This window comes from Rhipicephalus microplus, chromosome 1 (genome assembly GCF_043290135.1).
Source record: "Rhipicephalus microplus isolate Deutch F79 chromosome 1, USDA_Rmic, whole genome shotgun sequence".
Taxonomy (NCBI): domain Eukaryota; kingdom Metazoa; phylum Arthropoda; class Arachnida; order Ixodida; family Ixodidae; genus Rhipicephalus; species Rhipicephalus microplus.
In genome coordinates this window covers 295,975,455-295,998,735 of record NC_134700.1, presented here as the reverse complement: position 1 = coordinate 295,998,735, position 23,281 = coordinate 295,975,455, and the positions used below count along the sequence as shown (strand labels likewise).

General features: G+C 44.6%; 1 protein-coding gene across 3 annotated transcripts in view; it reads right to left on the bottom strand.

Annotated features, from left to right (window-relative positions):
* Nucleotides 1-20,906, bottom strand: part of Gel (Gelsolin) — a 154,902-nt gene extending 133,996 nt beyond the window's left edge. For all 3 annotated transcript variants that reach the window (XR_012883872.1, XM_075865294.1, XM_037412205.2), the window contains exons 1-2: nt 20,604-20,906; nt 730-804 (exon numbers count right to left, since the gene is read on the bottom strand). Coding sequence is in view for 2 of the 3 variants with exons in the window: in XM_075865294.1 (XP_075721409.1) it covers nt 730-804; nt 20,604-20,675 (147 nt within the window). In the remaining variant the exon portion in view is untranslated. The remainder of the gene's footprint in view (nt 1-729; nt 805-20,603) is intronic.
* Between the last annotated feature and the right edge of the window lie 2,375 nt (nt 20,907-23,281).

Sequence of the window (23,281 nt, the reverse complement as noted above, 5' to 3'; positions counted from 1 at the left end):
AAACAATTCGAGCATGAAAACTTTTCGAACTTGCTATGCACCCACTACATGGCCTTAAGGGTGCAGTAGCATGTGTGCCTTTTGTAGTGGGGTACTGGTTTTCAACCACTGAGCCATTATGATTATCACACATTCCGGCACCAATTGGCAATGAACGCTTGTACCACGCATAATTGCGGCAATATTTCTGTTGTGTTGCGAAGCACGTATACAGGACGCGGGTGTTTGAAAAGTTACTTTCATTGCATTTCACTCGAAAACAAGCTCTTTAACGTTATCGCGTTAATAATCATATATGCGCCTTACGTCCCAAAACCACGATACGATAATGATGCACACCGTAGTGCGGGGCTCCGTATATTTCTACTGTCGGATGTTCTACAACGCGCATGGACATCGCGTAGTACACGGGCATCTATGATTTCACCTCCACCGAAATGCGACCGCCACGGCTGGGATCGAACCCGTGACCTTCGGGTCACCAGCCGAGCACCTTATCTTACGATTCACCGTGGCAGGCCGAAGACGTGAGATGTTATAGAGAAAACGACGATGGTGTACGACATCCGAGACGGTAAATTGCCCTTGTGTATTTCTGCTAATGGTTAAAAGGAGAGGAAACGATGACGCATTATAATACAGAATACACAAACATGCAATGTCTCATATCATCGACATTCACACTGATCGTCCAAAAGAAAGAGCCAGAAAAGGTGCGTTTGCACTCACGTGGAGGATAATGTACGAATCTCCAGAGTAGAAGCTCCCGTACATCTTGGGGTCGACAGGCTTCACCTCCAGCTTCTGCAACCGCAAAAAAAAAAGATATTGAAGAGAATAAGGCGCTAAACCCCAAAGCGGGAAAAGACAGGTACGACAAGCATCGCAAGGTCAGAGTTTCTCGTAATGCGAGTGTTTGATCGAGCGCGCGTTTGTAGGCTTCAGCGGGCATCGCCCAGGCTTTTCGCGGTATAGCTGCTTGAGAAAGGCAGACTCGGCTGCACGTTTTCAGGTTTTTATTTTCGTTGTTTCAAGGTCGTTTGCTTTTGTTCGAATGCCATACAACCGCACCACGCTATCTTCCTGAATTGCCGTGTTAGCTCAGCAGCCAAGCTACGGACTATATATACGGCTACGATTACCGGCCACGTGCCCCAGTTTAGTGGGGACAAAACGAAAAAAATCAAAGTGTGTGCTTAGGGTTAACTGTGCATTAAGGAATTTTATATGATCGAATCCTATCTATAGTCACTCAGAAGGGCGTGTCTGGTGATGCATCGTTGTTATCACTCATAAAAAAGCAGCATTTGATAAGTTAGGTTACGCTGGCTGCCAATTTGTCCAGTGTGCAGACTATCTTTATGCTGCGATTTAAAGGTGAAAGCAGTTTTCACTTCATGACTATTTAAGGGACGAAGAGAAGATAGCAGCTCGTAGAAATAGAGTCGGATTGTTGAGCTTTCGATGCATGGTAATGAACACAATGTATCTGGAAACAAAAACATGTCGCGCCACCCTGCAACAGCTTGCGTTCTTTGAAACACAAGAAAGCGCATTTTCCTGTATGTTTGTGTATTTTACCTCTTTTTCTCAATTCAACGAAATCGATATGTGATGTATGCCGTGCTCATTGCGCTGTATTACGATCATTAGAAGCGAATGTTTACTGATCCTCATTACCATAAGAAGAATGTATGGAGAATGCATGTTAAATATACGCAATAAACAAATCCTCGTCTCTTGTGTTAAATCGTTCATCGATCAATTAATTAATTGTGAATACAGCAGTTGGTCTGTGTTGTTATTACAAAAGTGGTTGTTGGAACCTCTGAGTTGTGCTCCACCAGGGGCACTGCAACGAAGCTTAGCATTTCCGACCACACAACACAACGGACGTGTAGAGTAGTGCTGCCGGTTTTCTCGCCATCCCTGGCTCATTGTTTGACGCTAACTGAAAGGAAACACCACACGAAACAGCTCTGCAATACGGCATGCAAGGATACTGAACAAACTAGACACAACCCTATTATAGGGAAGAGTCCGGCGTCTCTATTAGCGCCCTACTTTGCTGTGTATTGTGCGTTATTGTTAGACGAACTCGCTCTGCGTTGCTGATGTGTACTGCGCCTTTCTGGTCACTTGTATTGAGAATCTACTTGTCCGATTCTTTTTTTTATTTAAAAGAAGTGGTGTATTTAGCATATCATTGTTTAGTACTTAGTAACACACAGCCGCTGTACACATCTGTTTACAGCCATTTTTGTGTTGACATTACACTGCTTAATAAATTTGTACGTTAAAGCCATTATGCCTAGCTTCTACAGGAGTTACAGGAGTTCTACAGGAGTTTAAGTTAACTGAGAGCAACTCTATATATGCCACAAATATTTGTTCGAACCTTCTGGTGATTGATATTATTCGCAGTTGCCATCTTACATTTTTACTTACTTTTTTTCTATAACTCACCCTGCAACCTTCATTTTGTTCATGATCGCTTTCACCGTCTTAGCAAGCACATAACATGCTACAAAACCTGTTAAGCTCAAAATTTATGCCAATATCTTCTCCTATTTAACGCTTCAACATTCATAATGACGGATTCATGCCTCACGTTCATGCTGATGCTACGCCCTATTAAGCAGCGAACTTTGTGCATTGTGACCTTTGCAATAGCTCGTATAAATACACACACTTTTGCTACTGTGTGACTATATATGAGCAAAACGAATCCCTAGCTCAGTAACCAATCGCTTGATTTGGCTGCTCATGCTATAGGCCGTATAGCATTCATCTGCTAGAAGTGCAATATTTAGCAGCACGTAAAGCAACCCGAGGTTAACACTTAATCTTGAGTTTCCCATCATTTACGGTCGGTCTCACAATTCTATCGAGGTTCACGGAAAGGCCCATAACTTATTATTCTTTTATCGCGGATAATTGACAGGGCTACTTTTTGTTCTTTATTCCACCAAAAATACCAAAATGACTAGCGTTAAAATGTTTATTGGATGGCACTCGTTGAGAATGCGAAATGGAGACAGTCAAGGCGGAGCACAGACTTTCCAAACGAGCAGCGTTCCTCCAGAAAGAATACGAAGAGCACGACCTGCTATAGCGTTCCAAGGTTCTCTGCACAGTGCATTCACGGATCAGCGGCCTCATCGTTGGGCTATTAGCGCACTTTAAGATGAACGTCTATTTTTAGGGAGCCGCGCGTATAAGACATTCTCACTGCATCAACAGAACGTTTCACGGCGACGCCATGCATGCGATGCCCCCAGACATCTTGAGTAACCTGGCTCAAACAACGGTCCATTGTCTTCACTTTAAGTGAAGATCCACCTTTTGCAAGAAGTCTGTTAATGATTGTTCATTACCTGACGGCACAAAAGAGAACGCCGTCTGTGTTATGACGAGGCTATTGAAACAAACAGCTTTTGCAACACTAAAAGTCACGTGTCGTGCAAATGAGCTGTAAGGCGCATTCTAATTCTACAAAGCGACCGCGACGGGACTCAGCTGCCAAATTTTTACCGAAATACGTGTGTGTACAAAGACAAGTCAGACTGGCCGCGAGACGCTCTCAAGCTCCAGCTGCTTAGCCGCTAAAGCAACCCACTGCGCGAGGGATGATATTTAAAGGGAAACGGCTGGCAAACAGTTTACAGCGAAGTCACCGGCAGCGCCGTCTTTTCGCGCCTTTCCATTTACATTCGGACGTGCGAAAACAAACACGACGCGACGAGAAAAAGTCGTGCTTTTTGTTGCCCCACGACAGGGGCGAACCGCGCCAGAGGTTTCGTGATGGTCGGGTGGAACAGGAAGAGAAGAAAATAAAAATGGAAGCGATGGAGGAAGCTGGGATGTCCGGCGTGCGTTAGGGTTGGTATGCGTCCGCGCGAGTTCTTTGGCGTCGACGGCTCAGGATGGGGTGGCGCGCACGATGCCCTTTAACTTCGAGGGATGTCCTTTTTCCGTCGAGTGCCCTTTCGTATGGCGGCGCAATGCGCGAATGGCTTCACACGCGTGCGTGCGCACGCTCTCTCTCTCTCTCTCTCTTCGTATGTATAGTACAATGACCGCCGCCATCGATAAGCGAGGCAGTAGACGTTCAATCGAAAGTCGTCCACCTCTTTGCTTTCTTTTAGGGGCGAAGCTCCTTAGGGCGTGGGCTGTGCGTCCCCTGTAGCCTGTATGTAGCCACCTCTAGTTTAGTTCTTGCAGTGTTCACTAGATGGCGGTACCGTCCCCTGTATGTAGCCACCTCTAGTTTAGTTCTTGCAGTGTTCACTAGATGGCGGTACCGTCTCCTGTATGGCATTCATTCATAAAAGTACAGACTGGCAAAGGGTCAAGCAGGAGTGCAAGGAACATTTATGGCTAAAAGGGAAAGTGGCAGGTCAAATGACACTCCTTGGTTTCGTGTACTTGTGGACGGGAGCAAAGGCCAGAGAGGAAAACCAGGCAATGGTAGAGTGTATATCAAAGGGCATTCAGGAGTTAGGAAGAGAGTGCGAGATAATTATACTAGGAGACATGAATGCGCACATAGAAGATATAGATGGGTATACCGACCCGACAGGCAAAATGATCATGGATATGTGTGAAAGGCTTGATCTGATCATTTGCAACAGTACCGAGAAGTGTGAAGGGCAAATAACATGGGAGGTAGGAAGGCTTCAGTCGACGATAGATTATGCACTGATGTCACATAGGATGTATGATAAGCTCAGGGAAATGCACATAGATGAAGGTGGCTCCAGAAGTCTGGGTAGCGATCACAAACGTATCAAGCTAAGTTTTGGAAGAGCAGTGAAAGTGGGAAGGAGACAAGATGAGCAACTACAGGAAAATTTTTATCCAGAAAGGCAAATTGAAATAGCCACTAAACAAATTGAGAAAGTAATCACGGAGGATAATAAGACAGTGTGGACATACACGAATCTAATTAGACTCTTTGAGATAGAGCTTGCTAAGACGCGTAACAAGTCACCCCGGAAAAGAAGACGCAAACCCAAAAGTTGGTGGGATGAGGAAGTTGAGAGAGCCATAGCAAAACTCCAGGAAGCCTCTAGGGAACACAGACGTGCTAAGCAGCAGGGTGAACCGACAGATGATGTGGATAGAAAATGGGCAACCTTTCTAAGCTGTAGAAGGGATGCATCCCTTCTTATCAATGAAAAGATTAGAAGGAAGGGAGCTCAGTGGCTGGCAGAAGTACATAAAAAAGATAGAAAGGCAGCTGCGAAATTTTGGAACCATCTAAACTCCCTAAGAAATGAGACGAGCCTAGAGCAGAACTTTATAACTACAGCCCAAGGTGCTAGGCTAGAAGGGGACGAAGCTATTGAATATATAAGAACAAGGGTGACAGAAAAATTTCAACAAAGAAGTACTTTATGCACCACAATAGACAAAGACGAATTAAGTGGTGCAATGGCTCCATTTTCACAACAAGAGTGGGAAAGGGCTGAGAAAAGGGTTCCTAGTAGTACATCAACAGGCCCAGATGGCATTCCAATTAGGCTGATAAAAATATTAGGTCCGAAGTCTAAGCAGGCTTTGAGAGAGGCAGTGAGTACAATAATAATCGATGGTGAAGTTCCCGATGGATGGAAACTTAGCAGGATGAGCATGATCTATAAAGGAAAGGGGGACAAAGCTGACATAAACAATTACCGTCCTATAACAGTGACATCAGTGGTCTACAGGCTGGCGATGCAGATTATAAAGGAAAGACTGCAGGCGTGGATAGAGGATGAGGGGGTGCTGGGGGAACTGCAGAATGGGTTTCGGAAACACAGGAGGTTGGAAGACAATCTGTTCTCACTGACGCAGTGCATCGAAATAGCAGAAAAAGAACACAGGCCCCTGTGGCTAGCATTTTTGGATATCAAGGGAGCGTACGATAGCGTGGTTCAAGAGGAATTGTGGGGAATACTGGACACACTAGGCGTGGAACATGTAGTCACTAATCTTTTAAAGGGTGTCTATAAAGGTAACAAGGTAGTTATAAAGTGGGAAAAACAGGTATCCAAGCCTGCAGAGGTAAAACGGGGGCTTAGGCAGGGGTGCCCCCTGTCACCCTTATTATTCATGATGTACCTACAAGGATTAGAGGCAAAGTTAGAGGGAAGTGGACTGGGCTTCAACCTCTCTTTAGTCAAACAAGGAAAACTTATTGATCAGGCACTACCAGCATTAATGTACGCAGATGATATAGTGCTAATGGCCAACAACAAGGAAGATTTGCAGAGATTGATGGACATCTGCGGTAATGAGGGAGATAGGTTAGATTTTAGATTCAGTAGGGAAAAATCAGCAGTCATGATTTTTAATGACAACGAAGGTAGTGAGCTTAGAATACAGGAGGTCACGCTAGAGATAACAGATAAATACAAATATCTGGGCGTATGGATAAGCAATGGGACCGAGTATCTGAGGGAACACGAAATATACGTGACGACTAAAGGTAACAGGAATGCAGCAGTCATGAAAAATAGGGCACTGTGGAATTACAATAGGTATGATGTTGTGAGAAGAATATGGAAAGGGGTCATGGTTCCTGGGCTGACGTTCAGCAATGCGGTCTTGTGCATGAGATCAGAAGTTCAAGCAAGATTAGAAATTAAGCAACGTGGAATAGGTAGGCTTGCTTTAGGAGCTCACGGGAATACACCAAATCAGGGAGTACAAGGTGATATGGGATGTACATCATTTGAGGGCAGGGAAGCTAGCAGCAAGATAAAATTTGAGAAGCGATTGAGAGAAATGGGGGAAGAGCGTTGGGCTAGGAAGGTTTTTCAGCTACTTGTACATGAAGAATGTCGATACAAAATGGAGGAAGCGAACCAGGAAGTTGACTGGTAAATACTTAGAAAACAGCAGGTGGCCAAACCAAAAAGAACTATCGGTTAAGAAAAAAGTGAAGGAAACGGAGACTGACATGTGGTGAATGGGCATGATTAAGAAGTCCGCACTAGAGATCTATCGAACTTTTAAGCAGGAAATTGCCAAGGAAAGGATCTATGATAATACTCGTGGTAGTTCTCTACTGTTTGAGGCCAGGACGGGAGTACTGCGAACCAAGACATATCGGGCCAAATACGAAGGGGTCGACACAGTATGCAGTGCGTGTGGAGAGGAAGAAGAAACTGCCGAACACTTGATAATGTTCTGTAAAGGGCTTCACCCTATAGTTCAGGATGATGGCGCAGAGTTTTTCAAAGCACTGGGATTTAGGGACAGCGAGGGCAAAATAGACTTTAAGCGGGTAGACTTAACTAGAAGGAGGTTATCTGATTGGTGGCTAAAGTCAAGGCACGAGTGAAAATTAAACCCTTCACTGCGAAGTACGAATCCTCAACTTCATTATTTAAAGGAAAAAAAAGATAAATGTAATGGTTAGTTCACTAAGTATTACGGCTATGTGGCGGTAGCCGCCGCCCGATCTAAAGGGTACAGCCACATCCATCCATCCATCCATCCATGTAGCCACCTCTCGTTTAGTTCTTGTAGTGTTTACTAGATGGTGGTACTTGTAGCTGATGATTAAAAGATGCAAGATGTTATAAACTAGAATGCGGTACTTGTAGTTGATGAAAGACGCGAGATCTTATAAAATAGGAATGATGTCACATATGGCGCGTGTCATTGGTTGAAGGCAATCGTTCGATTTAGTGCGGCGACGTACGCTAGGGGGAGCGATGTAATAAAATCGAGTGGGCAAAATGTACAGAGGATTCATGGTTTACCAGGTTTACCTCCGGAGCTTCGCCCACTCATCATCATTCACTTCGTGGATATGGCGGAATTTTTTCGTTTAAGGGCCCCCACTCTCCTAGTTCGTATAAGCAGAGCCTTGACCGTTGGCAAGTCCTCATTTGCGGAACGCAGTACTGTTGGCGCAGTGTTTGTGAATATACTTAGCGGGAAACCCTTTGGTGCAGTCTCGGCGACGTGGTTGCAGACACGGGAAAAATCACCATACGCCTACTTGTAGCGGGACAGACAAGCGTTATAAAATGAGGAAGTGAAGAAGTCGTCAACAGAGAAAAAACAAGGCCATTTATTTAACTGATAGATTGATTGATTGATTGATTGACACAATTTATTACATCTCCCCACCGTCCACTATCTCTTCACCATCCATGTATATCTTTATCAGGCGAGCGTTAAAAACAAACACAAAAGCAAGTGTCGTCCTGACCGCCATTTCGCAATAAAATGTAGGCATTTTTAAAGGTAAAACAACACCTCGCGCTTATAATACGATCAAGTACCTACTCGTCTGTATGTCACACGCGTGCCATGTACGAATATGAAATTGTTTGGACGGCTACTACTTCAAAACAACTCGCCGTACATATATTTGTCACCTGTCCAGTGAGGAAACTCTATCCGTCTCCACGGCTGAACCTAATGAAAGAACTTGGGCACCTTTCGTGCATCCCTTGTCTATTGCTTTTGTACAATTTGGACACCGTAATTGGCTGAACGAGCGAGCGACGGAGAGAAAACGACTCTGTATCGACGACGGCTCGGTGCTAGAAATCCTCGTGGGTGTGCGCTTTCTTAGCACCTCAACCTCTCTCCTCTCTCATCGGCACTTGCGAAAACTGCATAAGTATGTCTCCGTTCACGGTCACTGGCGTTAAGAGTCAATTGAAGCGTGTTCTACGACGCTGCTTTATATGCAAGCATATACCTCTACCGAAGCGCCGAGCGAGTCGAGCGACCGCGAGCGGTGCGTCCTGCGACCACCGTCAACAGTACACACGAGCCTCGCGGGCGTGTGGATAAATAATGAACGCTTACGTCGCGCAGTGTTATGCACAGTCGCGCAGAAAACGGCATGTCACGGCGAGTAATGTCCCAGCCGCTGGAGCTTTTGTTCTTTCTCAAGTGGATGCGCGTTCGAACTATTCGTACACGTGTGTGTGCCTGTGGATGGAAGGGGCGCAGTCAGGCTTCCCAGCTGAGGCGCTGCCCTTCCCATCGAACGTGCTGAGTACACGTGCTTGCTGCCCCATCTTTGGCGCAGCTCTTCGAGCAACGTTGGTTTCGTGCTCAATGAAACGTGAGCGTCGCGCATAGTGGAAATGCAGGAAGGTGGGCGTGTTGAAAATTATGCAGTGTAAAGCGCGCGGCTTCCATCGTTAGCAGTGGACACAACACCGGATGCTTGAGACATTTCTGTTATGGTCTACTGATAGCTCGCACGTGACGTCGTCGACACAGCGTCTCAGCGTACTGGTACTCCCTCATGACGTCTTCGATGACGTCAAGACTGGTACTTCGATGAATGGCGTCTTAGACGACGTCAAGGCAGCATAGCTGTACGTGTCGGTTAACCCGCTTCGATCAGATAAAGACCCCGCTGAGGCATTTTTGATTCCTGTGTAGGAAGAACGAAAAAATGGGCACGCAAGCTACAAATAACATTAACGTTACGTCACAAACTTCGCGCCCCATCACACTGGAACATGGACGTTTCATTAACGTCAGTGAAAACCATCTTTAATACGAGTTCTTGATTATTGGTTGCGACGGTCGAGTGCAATCAGGAACGGTTATGAACAGAACGTAAGATTGTCCTTCAAAATTCGTTTGCACGAAAAAGCAATAAAAGAGAGCAATACACCTATAGACAAAATTATCACCGGTTCGCATTGAGATGTGAATCATCAGCTCGTAGAAAACGTGCACAACACAATTACACACAGCAACGCGGACTCATGTTATACTTGCCAGATATGACGAACCAGTACCATGGCGTTTTTAAATGGTAGAGAGGAAAGTACTACTTCTTTGCACAGCAGTAACGTTTATGTGCCTCACCATGGGCAGGCGCGTATGTGCTCCACAAGTGCTCTCGCTGGATTGAAAGAAGAGGCTATGTAGGGCGAGCACTTTTTCTCTCTGTTCAGGCGTCGTAAAAGTACATACGCGCATCAGTATTTGAAAGCCCGAAACAGGTGTTTGCTCGTATTTCGAGCAATCGGGCGAGCGAGCTCGCAAACAGCCGTCACCGACTCTCTTCGCCAAGAAAAAGCAGTCACAGAGGGAAAAGGTCTTTTCTTTCTCAAACGGCCTACCTTTTCGCTTTTCTGATAATATGGTCCGAGGTTAGGCAGTATACACTAATTTATGCAACACTTCAGGGAGCACGCGTCGCAGCGTTGTCGCGTGTAGCTGGGCGACGCGGTGTGCAAGATCGCATAGAGCAGCTGAAGGCAGAGACCACCTTCTCGAGAAGAGCCGAGTTGGGTAACTTCGTTAAGGAAAAAACCCCGGCGGAAACTGCTAATCAAGCCCACTACGTTCCGCTGGGGAAGTTAAAAACAGCACACAAATATAGACAAGGACAGAGGAAGAGACGACACCGCGCTAATGTCGCCCTCCTTCTGTCCTCGTCTATATTTGTGCGCTGTTTTTACTTGATTGATTGAATGATTGATTGATTTGTGGGGTTTAACGTCCCAAAACCACCATTTGATTATGAGAGACGCCGTAGTGGAGGGCTCCGGAAATTTTGACCACCTGGGTTTCTTTAACGTGCACCCAAATCTGAGTACTGTTTTTACTTCCCAAGTATGAACCACCAACTAGCCCAACTTTCGCTATTGTTGCCACTACGTCCCGCACTGAAGAAGACTTCTCGAAGCGCTTGACCACCGCGTGCTGTGTGGTGAGCCCCCGTATCTTTTCGCGCTACATCAAATTAGGTTGTTCGGGAGGTTCACCAACAAGCCCACATCATGTTTCGATTCAATCGTTCTATTTTAACTACTCCCTCTCAAGTTCCCTCTCGTTCCTCGTGTGATCACATACCGACGCAGCGCTTCATTGGTTACACGTATATACTATATATATCGACGGCACGGTGCGTCCTTAGCGCCGCATAAAAGAAGCAAAAAAAGTAATGCCCCATCTGCTTGCTAGCGGGTGATGTAGACAAAACAAAAAAAAGAATGCGGCCCCAAGCCACAAATTGTTCACAGATGGGGGCCTCAGGTTGCACTTGCCGACCATTGCAAGTCGCATTGAAGCTATTGGATCACGCATCACCCCCTTCGGCTTCTTCTGTGAATAGCGTCTTTGGTGTGCCGCCTGGCGCAGTGCCTCTCAAAGGGACCCCCGTCAAGTGACACGCCACCTGTCAGTATCAGCGTGGCGCCTGCGACTTCAGTGTAACAATCGGTGTGCGTTCTTTGTTATGGCTTCACTATTAGACTCGTGCTCTTGATTTCATGAAGGATTTCTTTGTTAAACTTTTAGAACATTTTCTGTGCTTCCACGGTTGACAGCTTATCGGAGCGGCTTCACACTCATTCCTTGACTTGTGTGCAACAGTGTTTTATATGGCGATTCACTCCATCTTGCGTTCGATTTCGTTTTCATTCACAGGCCCGCGCAACACGAAGCCGCATACCACCACCCCGATCGGTGCGATGGATGACAAGAAAAAAGAAATAAAATAAAAAGCCGTTACAGACTATAGCTCCGATTCTGTCAACAGGTCATGGCCAATCGATCACAGTACACGCCCTTCACAGTGCATACCAGAAAGGAACGATCACTTCTTTCTGCCACACTAAGGACAACTTGAGCTCAGATCAAGAAACAGCACAAAAACATGACACCAGACAAGTCTTGGCGCTCTGTGTACCTTGTGCCGTGTGTTTGCCCTATTTCTTGTTACGTACGAACAATCTCTTCCATTTGTAATCGCCGTAGGTGGTCGGAGCAACGCCCTGACTCTGCAGCGGCCGCATGACCCGCTTGTCTGGTGTCTATGTATACATCGAGCCCTTAGTCGTCACCTCAAAACAGTGACTTAGTAGGTGCTTGGCTGAAGTGGCTGAGTGGTAAAGCTGTAGACGCCACAGTAGCGTTCTCACTCCATATCTTTCCCACCACCTGACGCGGTATACAAACAGCACCAGCTTCACAAACTTAATTGAATTATGTCAATACTTATTTATTGGCACGATTTTACTGATTCTAGCCCTTCTTGCAAGTAATACAATAGACATATATATCAAAAACCTCGCGCGCATGTTTCGTCGAATGACCATCGATAACCTATCTGTATCGTATAGCGAAGTGCTGATGCCTAAACATGATGACCTGCCGCATTTATTCATTCTTACCTTATCAGTTAGATACATAATTGAAACTGTTGTGACTCAGCGGCAATGTACGATTTACGTTGGATATCTGACTCATCGGCTGCTGCCGACAGTCTTTATCTGAATAAAGGCTAGCTGACGAGAAACACAGTTTTCAGCAGCCGCAATACAAGGAATTATAATACACATGCAGATCATGGAAAACTGCGAAGGTCTGTGCTATATTTCTGAGCTTTATTAAATTACTGTCATCATGTTCAACAGTGCATTTTCGGCGTAACTATAGCTTAAGTGGCATTTGACAGTTTAAAGGCCGCCATGCAAGCGACATGTCAACTTGTGTCCGTACATACATTCTCTATCCTTCACGCTTTTTCTGGCGCTCAAAATTTTTCATTAAAAAGTATGGCCCTCACAGTATATGCACTTAGTGCGATGTCATTTTTGTAAGTCCTAATCTTCGTTCATACATACCTGCTTATATGGGTTTGGTTGTTTTTCAGTGGGTCCGTTCATCGCGACCTCATGGCGGTTTGGTCTACAGGGGTGGTGAAAAGTTCATGTGCCATAGAGATACATGGGCCGACGAGCCTATAGCGGCCTCCGCGGTAATGTGTGCGGCCTGCATGCTGCTGTTCAGCAGGTCACGAATCTATATCACTTTCGAATGACAGCTCATAAGAAATAAATAAATACCGCACTGCTCACCTACAAGTAAAACTGCACCGGTGAGCCGGCTCGTATTACTGACGCCGCCTCAAATTCCTTGTGGCAACATCTATAACGAATTCGGCGAGTACCGGGTTACCACCTCTGATTTCAAGGCTTCCAAGACAGGCCTATGTTTATTATATATAGACGAGAAACCAAAAAACGGCTGATGGTTCGTCCTATTCCGGAATATCATAGGTTAAATAAATGTTCAGTGCAAATGATAAAATAAACACACACACAAAAAAGACTCGTTAATTTTGTTCTCTCCTTTACTTTAAATTCTTCGCGTTTGAATCTATTGCGATACTACAGTTTCGCACGATACGCTTGCAACTTCTCAGTTTTCATTGCCATATACCGTATTCACTGTAAGCTTGAATTTTCCTTTAACTTCTAGTATAACGACTGGCACCTCGAGTACAACGCCGCTAAAGACTGCCACAACAACTGCCGCTAAAGTGCAATGATGGCTCTGAATATAGTGAACTAGAACACACACACTCACATCTATGTTCTATGATGTAAGTGTAAGAGTCTAAACTACGTTGATACAACTCAACCTGTAGACACCGCAAGCGATTGTACGTGCATTACTTAGATTTTGCCTTGAAATCCGTGAGTGTCTTTACACCTACACAGCCAATTAACAACACGTAGTAGATGTTCACTTGATTTACCGTGCTATAGCATGAACTCGATGTGTCCAACAGCGGTTACGTAGAGTCACTTTAAGCATGGGTGACGAAACTGGTCGTGCCCAGGTATCTATCTATCCACCAGACTGAGCGAACTCAGATGTCTGCCTTCTCATTACTTCAACAAGAGTCGAGCAGCGAGCCAAACACAACCATGCTAATTGACGATGCACGAAGCGGGAAAGAAAACTCGCACAGGATAAGACGAGCGGAAATGTCACGTCTATATACTTGGAGCTCACGATTGGACGAGTTAATGGACAGAGTCGTGACAGGTAAATAAGAGAAATGTATCTCACGCATGATCCTGTCTCTACGTGGTGCGCGTCGGGAGTACATGGCATGCAAAGTATCATTACGACTTATTTTTTTTTTGCAAGTACGACTATATTATTATTTACTTGCAAGGCTATATCTTAGAAAGATTCTTCAAAAATGGTCATGATAGTGGCGAGCCCACGGTGAACGTCATAAATGGGCATGCTGTATATGTATTTTAAAATGTATAAGCTTAATTTAACAACGAGAGTGACAAATTATAGTCGTGACATTGTACTGTTGTATAGGCCGTAGTTATAGTAAAATGTGTTTATAGTATGGGTTATAGTATAGTGTTTATGTGTGTTATAGTAAATGTGTAAAATGTGGTTACCGATATTAAAATGCGTACGCCCCAGAAGCCAATACATCAGTAAACGTCTTCGTGTCTAAAAAAAAATCTGGCAGCTTCGCACTAGCGGTGTCAAGCCTTAAGGAAAAAGGCAGCCTTACTTGTTTCTCTTCACTTTCTCTTTCTTTCTATTTGCTCCTTGTATCTCTTTCCCGTCTCCGTTTCTTTCTTTGTCTTCTCTCTCTATTATATATATATATATATATATATATATATATATATATATATATATATATATATATATCCCTTTCTCACTCTATCTTTACTTCTATTCTCTTTCTTTTCTTTTCTTTCTCTCTTGGTATCACTTTGACTTTTTTTGGTTTTTTTTATATCTTTTTCGTGTGTGTTTTCTCTAACAACTATTTCCCTATATTTCTGTTTGTCCATACAATTCTAACTTTCTTTACGAGCTCTTTCCCTTTGTTTTCCTCCTTCTTTTTCTCCCTCTCTCTCTCCTCTCTTTTTCACGCGTTCGAGTGGAGTGTTCGGTGGTGGGGCTTGCCCCATTGCTGGGGCGCACACCCACCTGTGGAGCTTTGCGCTAAGCATGCAAGAGTAGATCGGGCTATAGTTGTACTCCTTCGAGCTGTGCACGACGGAGACGACTGAGTGCAAGCTACGGATAGCTTAAACAGTTTCGCGGTTAAAATCTTGTAGAGTTTTTTTTTTTTGATACTTTAACCACATTTCGGCATCAAGGACGCATATACTGGGTCTGTCCCAAAAGTACCGTTTTAAATGTGAATGATTTCTTAGCGAACTTCGGCGACTTTGAGCGTATCTATCTATCTAGCCGCTTACGTTTGGGTGATCTCGTGGTGACCCCTTTAACCTGGCGTGAACCAAAATTAGCATGGGAGGGAAATATGGTTTGACGAATATGACGCGCTGGTCAAGACATGAATAATGTCACAATCCCATCGCGTACGTCATCAAACACTTCTCGCCAGACAGTGGCACATACTCACGGCGGGTATGTGCCGCTGGTAAGCGGGTCTGTGCCACAGGTGATTGACACTTAGTATATACCCAGGAACGACGAAAACACACATGGGCAATATTAACACGCGAGCGTTAGGAAATACCCGACATCGGTAGCGTTGACCCGACGAATGCAAAGAACAAATGTCAGGGTCCCAGCTGGAATCGAACCCAAGCATTCTGCGTGGCAATGAAGCATTTTACCACAGAGCTACGCCAGGTCTAGGAACTAGTTTTCAAAGAGGCGCTAATATTCGTGAAACGTCAATAGTGGTCGCAGTGCTGCCTACCCAACTTTATAGACAATACATATCTACTCTTTTATACAGCCGTCACGTCGGGTTAACGTCAATTGAGGTTAGTTGCCATGCGCTAAAGTTTATTTGTGTAGCAGTGTCCAGTGCCAGCATCCTCGCGAGCATCAGTGCTTTATATCAGCTTCTGGTGTTGTCAATACGCATGTTCCAGTAGGCATCGTTGTGCAACTGCAAACAACTGTTTATATAAACGTCTGCAACTATTCAACTTAATTATGTGCGTGCAACGTTTGCATAAATATTTAGCGTCATTTCTTGGCGTGTCGCTCAATAAAAAAATTGCAACATGGTCACCTTCCTTCCGCATGCTTCGCATAACGTCGATTCCCAGGTACATGGGATCTGCCGAATTTTTAAAATAATTTATTCATTATCAGTTTGCAATCTTTTCAGAACTTCTCAAAGTACTCTTTCCCTGGTTTATTCTACCGTTGCCAAGGCTTCACCCAATCATCAACGAGAACCTCCTTCAAGTAGATCGTCGAGGATTCAGCGTCCCGTGTAGAGTTCTTTTCAGGGTTCGTTTAATCACTGGGGACCGAAAATGTCTAGTGGTTCCAGATCGAGGCCGTGGAGAGCAGCTTTTCCACACCCATATTGGCCTGCAGCTCGGAGATAATCAGCACGGCGTCCCCCTTCCTTTCGTCACGGCTTTTGGTATCGCGAACTTTCCTCATAAGTCGACCATACGTCAAGACATAACGAACGATTTTTTTCATTATCCCACGCTCCTCCGCAATCATCCGAACCCTTAATGCCGATCTAGTACTTGACCCAGTCCCTGCCCCGAGTCGTCCATTTGTAATTTCGATGGCCCTCCAAAGTGTTCGTCGTCGTCCACAGACATCATACTTCCCAGAACCTCCTGTTCTACATGGAAGTGCGTATTTATTTGTTTGTGACGTCACTGTGGGCTTCCTGAGGCATTTTGAATGTCTCTGCTATGCTTTTATTCAAGTTTCACACCAAAGTTGATTACATGATACTGCTGCCAAATCTCGTCCATTTGTTGTTGTTGTTTTTTTTTTTTCGACGAGGATGCAGTATATACCTCCGCGAAACGGCTCTACCAGCTTTAACAACTGCTCGCAGGCAACCTATATTAGACTCGTTTCAAATTAGTTTATATCCACTACTAACTTTTGCACGTGAAGTGCCGCCCGCAAGGTGGCACTGCCGACTACTAAGAAAAGTTCCGGGAACTTTTGGCACACATCCTGTACATCAAAGCATTCATTGGCAGTTCCTGTCATTCGTAACTATGAACGTATTCTGCATGAAGGCAATAGTCGCCACGGGCAAGGAGTGAATTTCAGCTTTTAATATAGTGCTCGTTGCGTACCGCCTCGAGTATTTAGCATTCCCGTTAGCCTCGACTTGGTCTTCATTACAGATGAATTGCTTAAAAAGGATACCCGAAGAGACACACGGAGGCAACGCGGAACGAAATATGGCGATATTCCGACCCATCCCCAGTGTTTGCCAGGAATGAGGTAATACTGATAAAGAGTTATCGCTAGATGCGACTCACAACGTACGATAGGTGGTGCAGAGGAGTTGCCGTTTTCAATGCGATCGTCAAGACGTTGCGAATATTTTATTCAGAGCATTGCGATAAGCGTCGTTCCGTTTAAAAGCTCACAGGACAGGTATCTAGGAAAACGCTGATGAGACATATGGGACAAAATAAGAAAAAATGGTCATTCTGCAATACAGGCGTAATCTCATTTGACCTTTTCACACCGCGCCTGGAGATTCGCTTTGAGGAAAGCGTGAAGCCCCATCAAAGCGCTCTGCGCCACGGTCAAGGTGAACGTATTCCTTCTAACTGCGTTGAGTACCCGCGTCCCTGCATGAGGCTCCGTACCAAACTATGCTGTGCCATCGAAGTGCTGCAGCATTTCAATAGCAAGTTCTGCACCTGTAATCTGCTGCGCCTACGATGATGTCTGATGTGTACCCGCTGCGCGACTCCCTAAATCCGTGCAAATACATCCCATATAAACTCACACAGGACCCCTATTTGCACACGTTTTCACACGTTGGTCTATTAGGCCCATTATATCGAAAGTGCGTCGCAAAGCAATGAGGGTCCTTCAATCAACATTTTTTTAACCATGACGTTCGTGGTGATGTGGCTAAACCAAGAAATTTCAAAATGCTTACGAAACACGAGACTTACTTCGCTGCCTTAATTTTTTTTTTTTTTTGCAAATGGAATCAAGATGTGTATCTGTTGACAGGCAATTTTACCACTCCTCCTTCATTTATTATTATTATTTCAATAATATAATAATATATTATTATTATTTCAATGAAAGAATAATAGATTTGCATGCCTCACTGTTCATCTTGATGTACTCCTGCCTACTCAGAAGGTACTAATGTTGCCGAGGCAGGCATCGAAGGCTGCTGATGGCTGTTGTAATGAACTAAGTTATATCAATAAGTATTAAATTTTTTCACATTTTTTGAAATTTATCAACTCTTCGTACATTTTAGACTGAAAACACAACAACACGAAAAGCTATTTTTCTTTTCGTTTGGTTTATTTGAGTTCATTCCACACCATGAATTCCGTATTAGTATTCACAGCTGCGTGAGGCGCTCTCTGCTCGTTATTCTTTCTCTTTTTTTCTCTCGCTTCCTGCATAGCCTTCAAAGAAAGGAAACATTAAACAGCCTATTTGAGAGAGAAAGTCGTAACCGAAGTTATATTTTCTGTATACAGCTGGAAGAACAAAAGGTATACACACCATGCCATAATATTGAGCGAATTAGGCCATCTTGCCAATCAACTCCTTTCAAGCATTTTGAATTTACTTATTTCTTGATCGGTACCTTTCTGCGAAAATTCGTTTTATACCAGACCATTCGCGCGTTTCGATTTATCTTTGTGCTTTCTCTGCGAGAGTATTACTGTCTACGTTGACATTGCGGAGCCACATCCTAGCTGCGAGAAGACGCCACAAAGAAGCCAGAGAACATTAAACAAGTGTTAGGCAAATATTTCCGCGAACAGTTATGTAGAGATTGACTACGGTATGCCTAAATACGATAGTGAACCGACAAACTAAATGGAACTTGAAGTGTATTCGCCACGGTGTTGTCCTATGGCGATATTGTCGCATTCCCGTATACCGATATTCTCATTACTTTCGCGCCTTCAATAATAATAGCCTCAGATAGAGGATATTTTCACTGTTCTTGGAACGGCTTGAAAAACGTGACACGCTCAATCAGCATATTTCATCCTACCGCATCTGTCACTCCAATCAGTGGTGTCAGCGGTGATGAGAGCACAAGTGGTCTATTTTACCTGCCAAGCATACGTAATTGTAAATACCACTTAGCGAGAGTATAGAAAGGGAGGCGTTCAGTGACCGCGGCTCACAATACACCTCTGCGTTTGCTTGTGTAATAAGAATGCGTGGTGTTTTACGCCGCAGTACCACAGGGGATGCCGTAGTGAAGGGTTCTGATAGTTTCGATCATCTAGTGTTGTTTAACGTCCTCGCACAGTACGAGGGGCTCCACCATTTCGCCTCCACCTAAAGTCCGGGATCAAACCCTTCGGATCAGCAGCCGAGCACCCTATAGCAGCTACACACACCACCGCGGCGGACCATTTGCTTGTACAACTCTTACATTCCTATTTCCGACCACTGTTGCTAAGATACCGAACTGTCATCTTTGCTACTTGTAATAACTAACGCATATAGAGTAAAACCCGGATATATCTCATATGAAGGGGATCACCCCCCCCCCCACACACACACACACACACACACACAAAGGATTTTTTAGAGGCAGTTGGATATTATACACATCGAAAATACATTCAAGGGGGTGTTACAATTGTTCGATACATGCAATAATTCACTATGTACGAGTTCTATATATCCTTGCTCGACTGCACTGTAAATTTCAAGTGTCAATTCCGTGACAAGCTGCATAGCGGCTTTTTTTTTTTTTTTGAGGCTGATAAGTAGACGTAGAACTCTTATCCTGCGACGGACGTCGCGTCGTATGGTACACAAAACAGCATTTTATGCGACAATATATTGTGATGGAGAGGTTGACATTCCGTACAGATGCTTCGCGGGGCGTAAGTGTCGCAAAAGCGCCTTTTTAAAACCAAATGAACGCCTTTTGCGTGCTGGCAGGGTGTTATTTACGGCGCGTAAAAGCTTCAGTGGGCACTTTTGATTTTGAATACGAGCACGAAGCTGGACTGTTGCAAGAACCGCGCCTTGTTCAGAGAGATGAAAAAAAAGTTCAGAGAGAACATAAAGAGAAACCAAGAAATACAATACAAAAGAAAAAAATAGAAACATCCCAGTATTTTTTTTTTCTTTTACGTTGTGAATCCCATACGTCTTTCAGTAAATAACGCTTTGAGCCCGACTATGTAGCCGCAAATTTTAGTCTACATTATCGTTTATAAATAGACAAAAACAATTAGGTACACAAGCTCGACACAGAACGATATTCACGAGATGATGCAATTGGCGGAGTACCAAGACAGCAAGAATTAACAAGCACGAGCAGCTTGATTCAAGTTGATTGCTCCTAATCATCCCAGCTAAGACATCATAAGTATACATGGTTATTTGGTAACATAACATCGTTTTCTAAATTAGTTCCATATCCAACCTAAATAAGATACTGCACCTAACTCATAACTTAATTCTTCCATGCAGTTGTAAACAAATGACCACGTAAGGCTCTTCCATTATCTACTTAGGTACGTACATAATATATTACTGACTATCAATGACCGTGGAAAGCTGAAGTTGGGCCTGGTGAAATTCCTGCCTCTCATGAGATTGCTCAGATACTCGCTCAATGTACCTCGATCCGCTATAAAATGTTCAATCATTATGTTGATTCACTTCATTCAAGCAAATATGATCCATTAATTGATATATCCTCACTGATAATTAAATTCCAATACATATTTTTAAAAATCCATCGCTATACAGCGCCATGTAAAAGTCTCCCGCTGTCAACATTATATTCTCGAGCATCACTGTGCAGTGTAAAGCTCAAATCAAGTAATTCCTGCCGCTCAAGACAATGCACGTACCTCGATCCTCCAGATTGTCAGGCCAGGCTGCACACCGACTCCTTGAAACGCCGGATCTACCGTGACGCCCATGTTTTCTTGCGCCGCCTGTTCTTTTCTTTTCCTTTCGGATCACACAAGTGAACTAATAGCGGCGGCTATACACACTCGGCGCGTGCGGCAAAACAGTAGCAGACGACGCGCAATGGACGACACTTAGCGCCTGATCCGAAATAACGCTGCGCTGCTCAGCGAGTCGACGGCAGTTATCAGTCACGTTTCTCAAAAGCCGCAACGAAGAAATGAGTCTACAGCGACTGCCTGCCGGCAGCTAAATAGGCCGGGGGAGCTGGTGTTGCAGCCGGTTCACACGCATGGCCCCTCATGCATGATCAATGAAACAGTGAACAAAAAATGCCCGCCGGATGTTCCGAGGAAGCCTTTGTGCCTACGGCCCTCTAGAGGCCGCAAGCGAAGCTGACTCGGCAGTGCGCTTTCTTGGGATCCTCAGTAGATGGCGCTTCAAAATATAATAGGGACAGCAATACTTTCTTTGCCTTTTATTAAGAGTTAATTTCACCGCCCCGATTTCTCCACTAAATAAAACTTCGTTATGGTTTTATCAGAGAGGCTTTAAAAATGACACGGAAACACCACGATTTTCAAAATGGTTGTTAAGCGATTGAGCTTGTTGGAACGCACGCATATATTTATTCCAAACAGCGCAGAAACCGAACACAGATGAGACAATACAGGCGCTGATTTACAACTGGATGCAGGTCATGGTAAATCAGTCGCTACGGTGTTCGGATGGTGACCTGAAGGTCGCGGGTTCGATTCCGGTGGGGGCGGTCGCATTTCAATAAAGGCAAAATGGCAGAGGCCCTTTCACAGTGTGATGTCAGTGCACGTCAAAGGGATATCGTAGAGTAAACCGCCTAAAAAACTTAATTTGTGATTTTGACACCAAAACTTTCACTGTACTCTGAGGAATAAACCTGTGGACGCCCGACGTCGAGTGGCCCCTCCAAGCGGTTTGAATGCAGCGCTGAATAGAGTTACTGTATATGCTACCTAAAGGTAACATATACGGTAACTCTATAGCGCTGAAGTGTGCCGCGCCATCTGGCGTAAGCAGTATGCGCACGTGTAACTTCGCTTTTAAATGCGAAGTATTAAACGCGAAGCATTTCATAGCGAGCTTCGGCGACTTTGAACGTATCTATCTATCTATCTATCTATCTATCTATCTATCTATCTATCTATCTATCTATCTATCTATCTATCTATCTATCTATCTATCTATCTATCTATCTATCTATCTATCTATCTATCTATCTATCTATCCGCCTACGACTTATAGCTTTCCTGGCCGTTTCAATAACGGTATTGATACCAAACTTGGTATGTCATAAAATGACTTTATGAAGAACATATTTGACTAGTCATAACATGAAAAACATGACATGTATGTCATGAATGTCATGATTTACATTTCATGGTCGTGCAGCTCTTGCGGTGGTTTTGTTCACATGGCATGTTGCAAAACTGGTATGGTATGGCATGATTGCATGGCCAACACAAGCGACATACTCTAACATGAAAATCATGACATGCGTGTCATGTAACAACAAGACTACAGGCCATGCTCATGATGCGCTAGCGTCACATATACCAAATTAGGTATTACAGTACGTGAATGGATGACGAAGGTATGATACTGGTGGAAACATGATAATAATGAGATGCGTGTCATGTAACAACATGACTACATGTCACGCTCCTATGATGCACTGGCAGCCGTTTTGCTAGCCTCACTTATACAAATTTTGGTACTACGGGACGTGAATGAATGACGAAGGTATGATACTGGTGCAAACATGATAAACATGAGATGCGTGCCATCTAACAACATGACTACATGCTACGCTCATGATGCGCTCGCGGCCGTTTCGCTAGCTTCACATTGTAAAGGGTAGGAAGTTGATGATGGCAGGAACGGCGGGTATCTCTTTAGGGTAGCTGGCACCCCGCCGTCGCCCCGCCACGGTGGTCTAGTGGCTAAGGTACTCGGCTGCTGACCCGCAGGTCGCGGGTTCGAATCCCGGCTGTGGCGGCTGCATTTCCGATGGAGGCGGAAATGTTGTAGGCCCGTGTGCTCAGATTTGGGTGCACGTTAAAGAAACCCAGGTGGTCGAAATTTCCGGGGCCCTCCACTACCACGAGTGTTGAAGATTGGGCGAGTTGGTTCGTCGTACTTGAACTGGTATAGCGCCGTTTCTTCTTCCCCGTAATGCGCTATACCAGTTCAAGCCCTCCACTACGGCGTCTCTCATAATCATATGGTGGTTTTGGGACGTTAAACCCCACAAATCAATCAACCCCGCCGTCGTCCGCATAGGCGATCTTCGCCAGTGAGGAGACGCGTTCGTAAGATAGAACGAAAGATTTACTTACACTATTGAAGAAGGAGAGGAACTGTACAGGGATCCAGAATATCCCTCAATATGTACAACAGAGGTTCAGCTCATGATTCAGCAAGATTCAGCTCTATTTACAAAGATGCTTCGGCTTTTATAGCCCACCGTCACCGCCGTCCGAAGAAGGCGCTGATCACCCCTGCCTAACAGCAGGGGCTGAAGTCTTAGTGGTCCACCCACCGGAAAGGGTGCAGATATTGCACCACTCGGCTGGGCAAA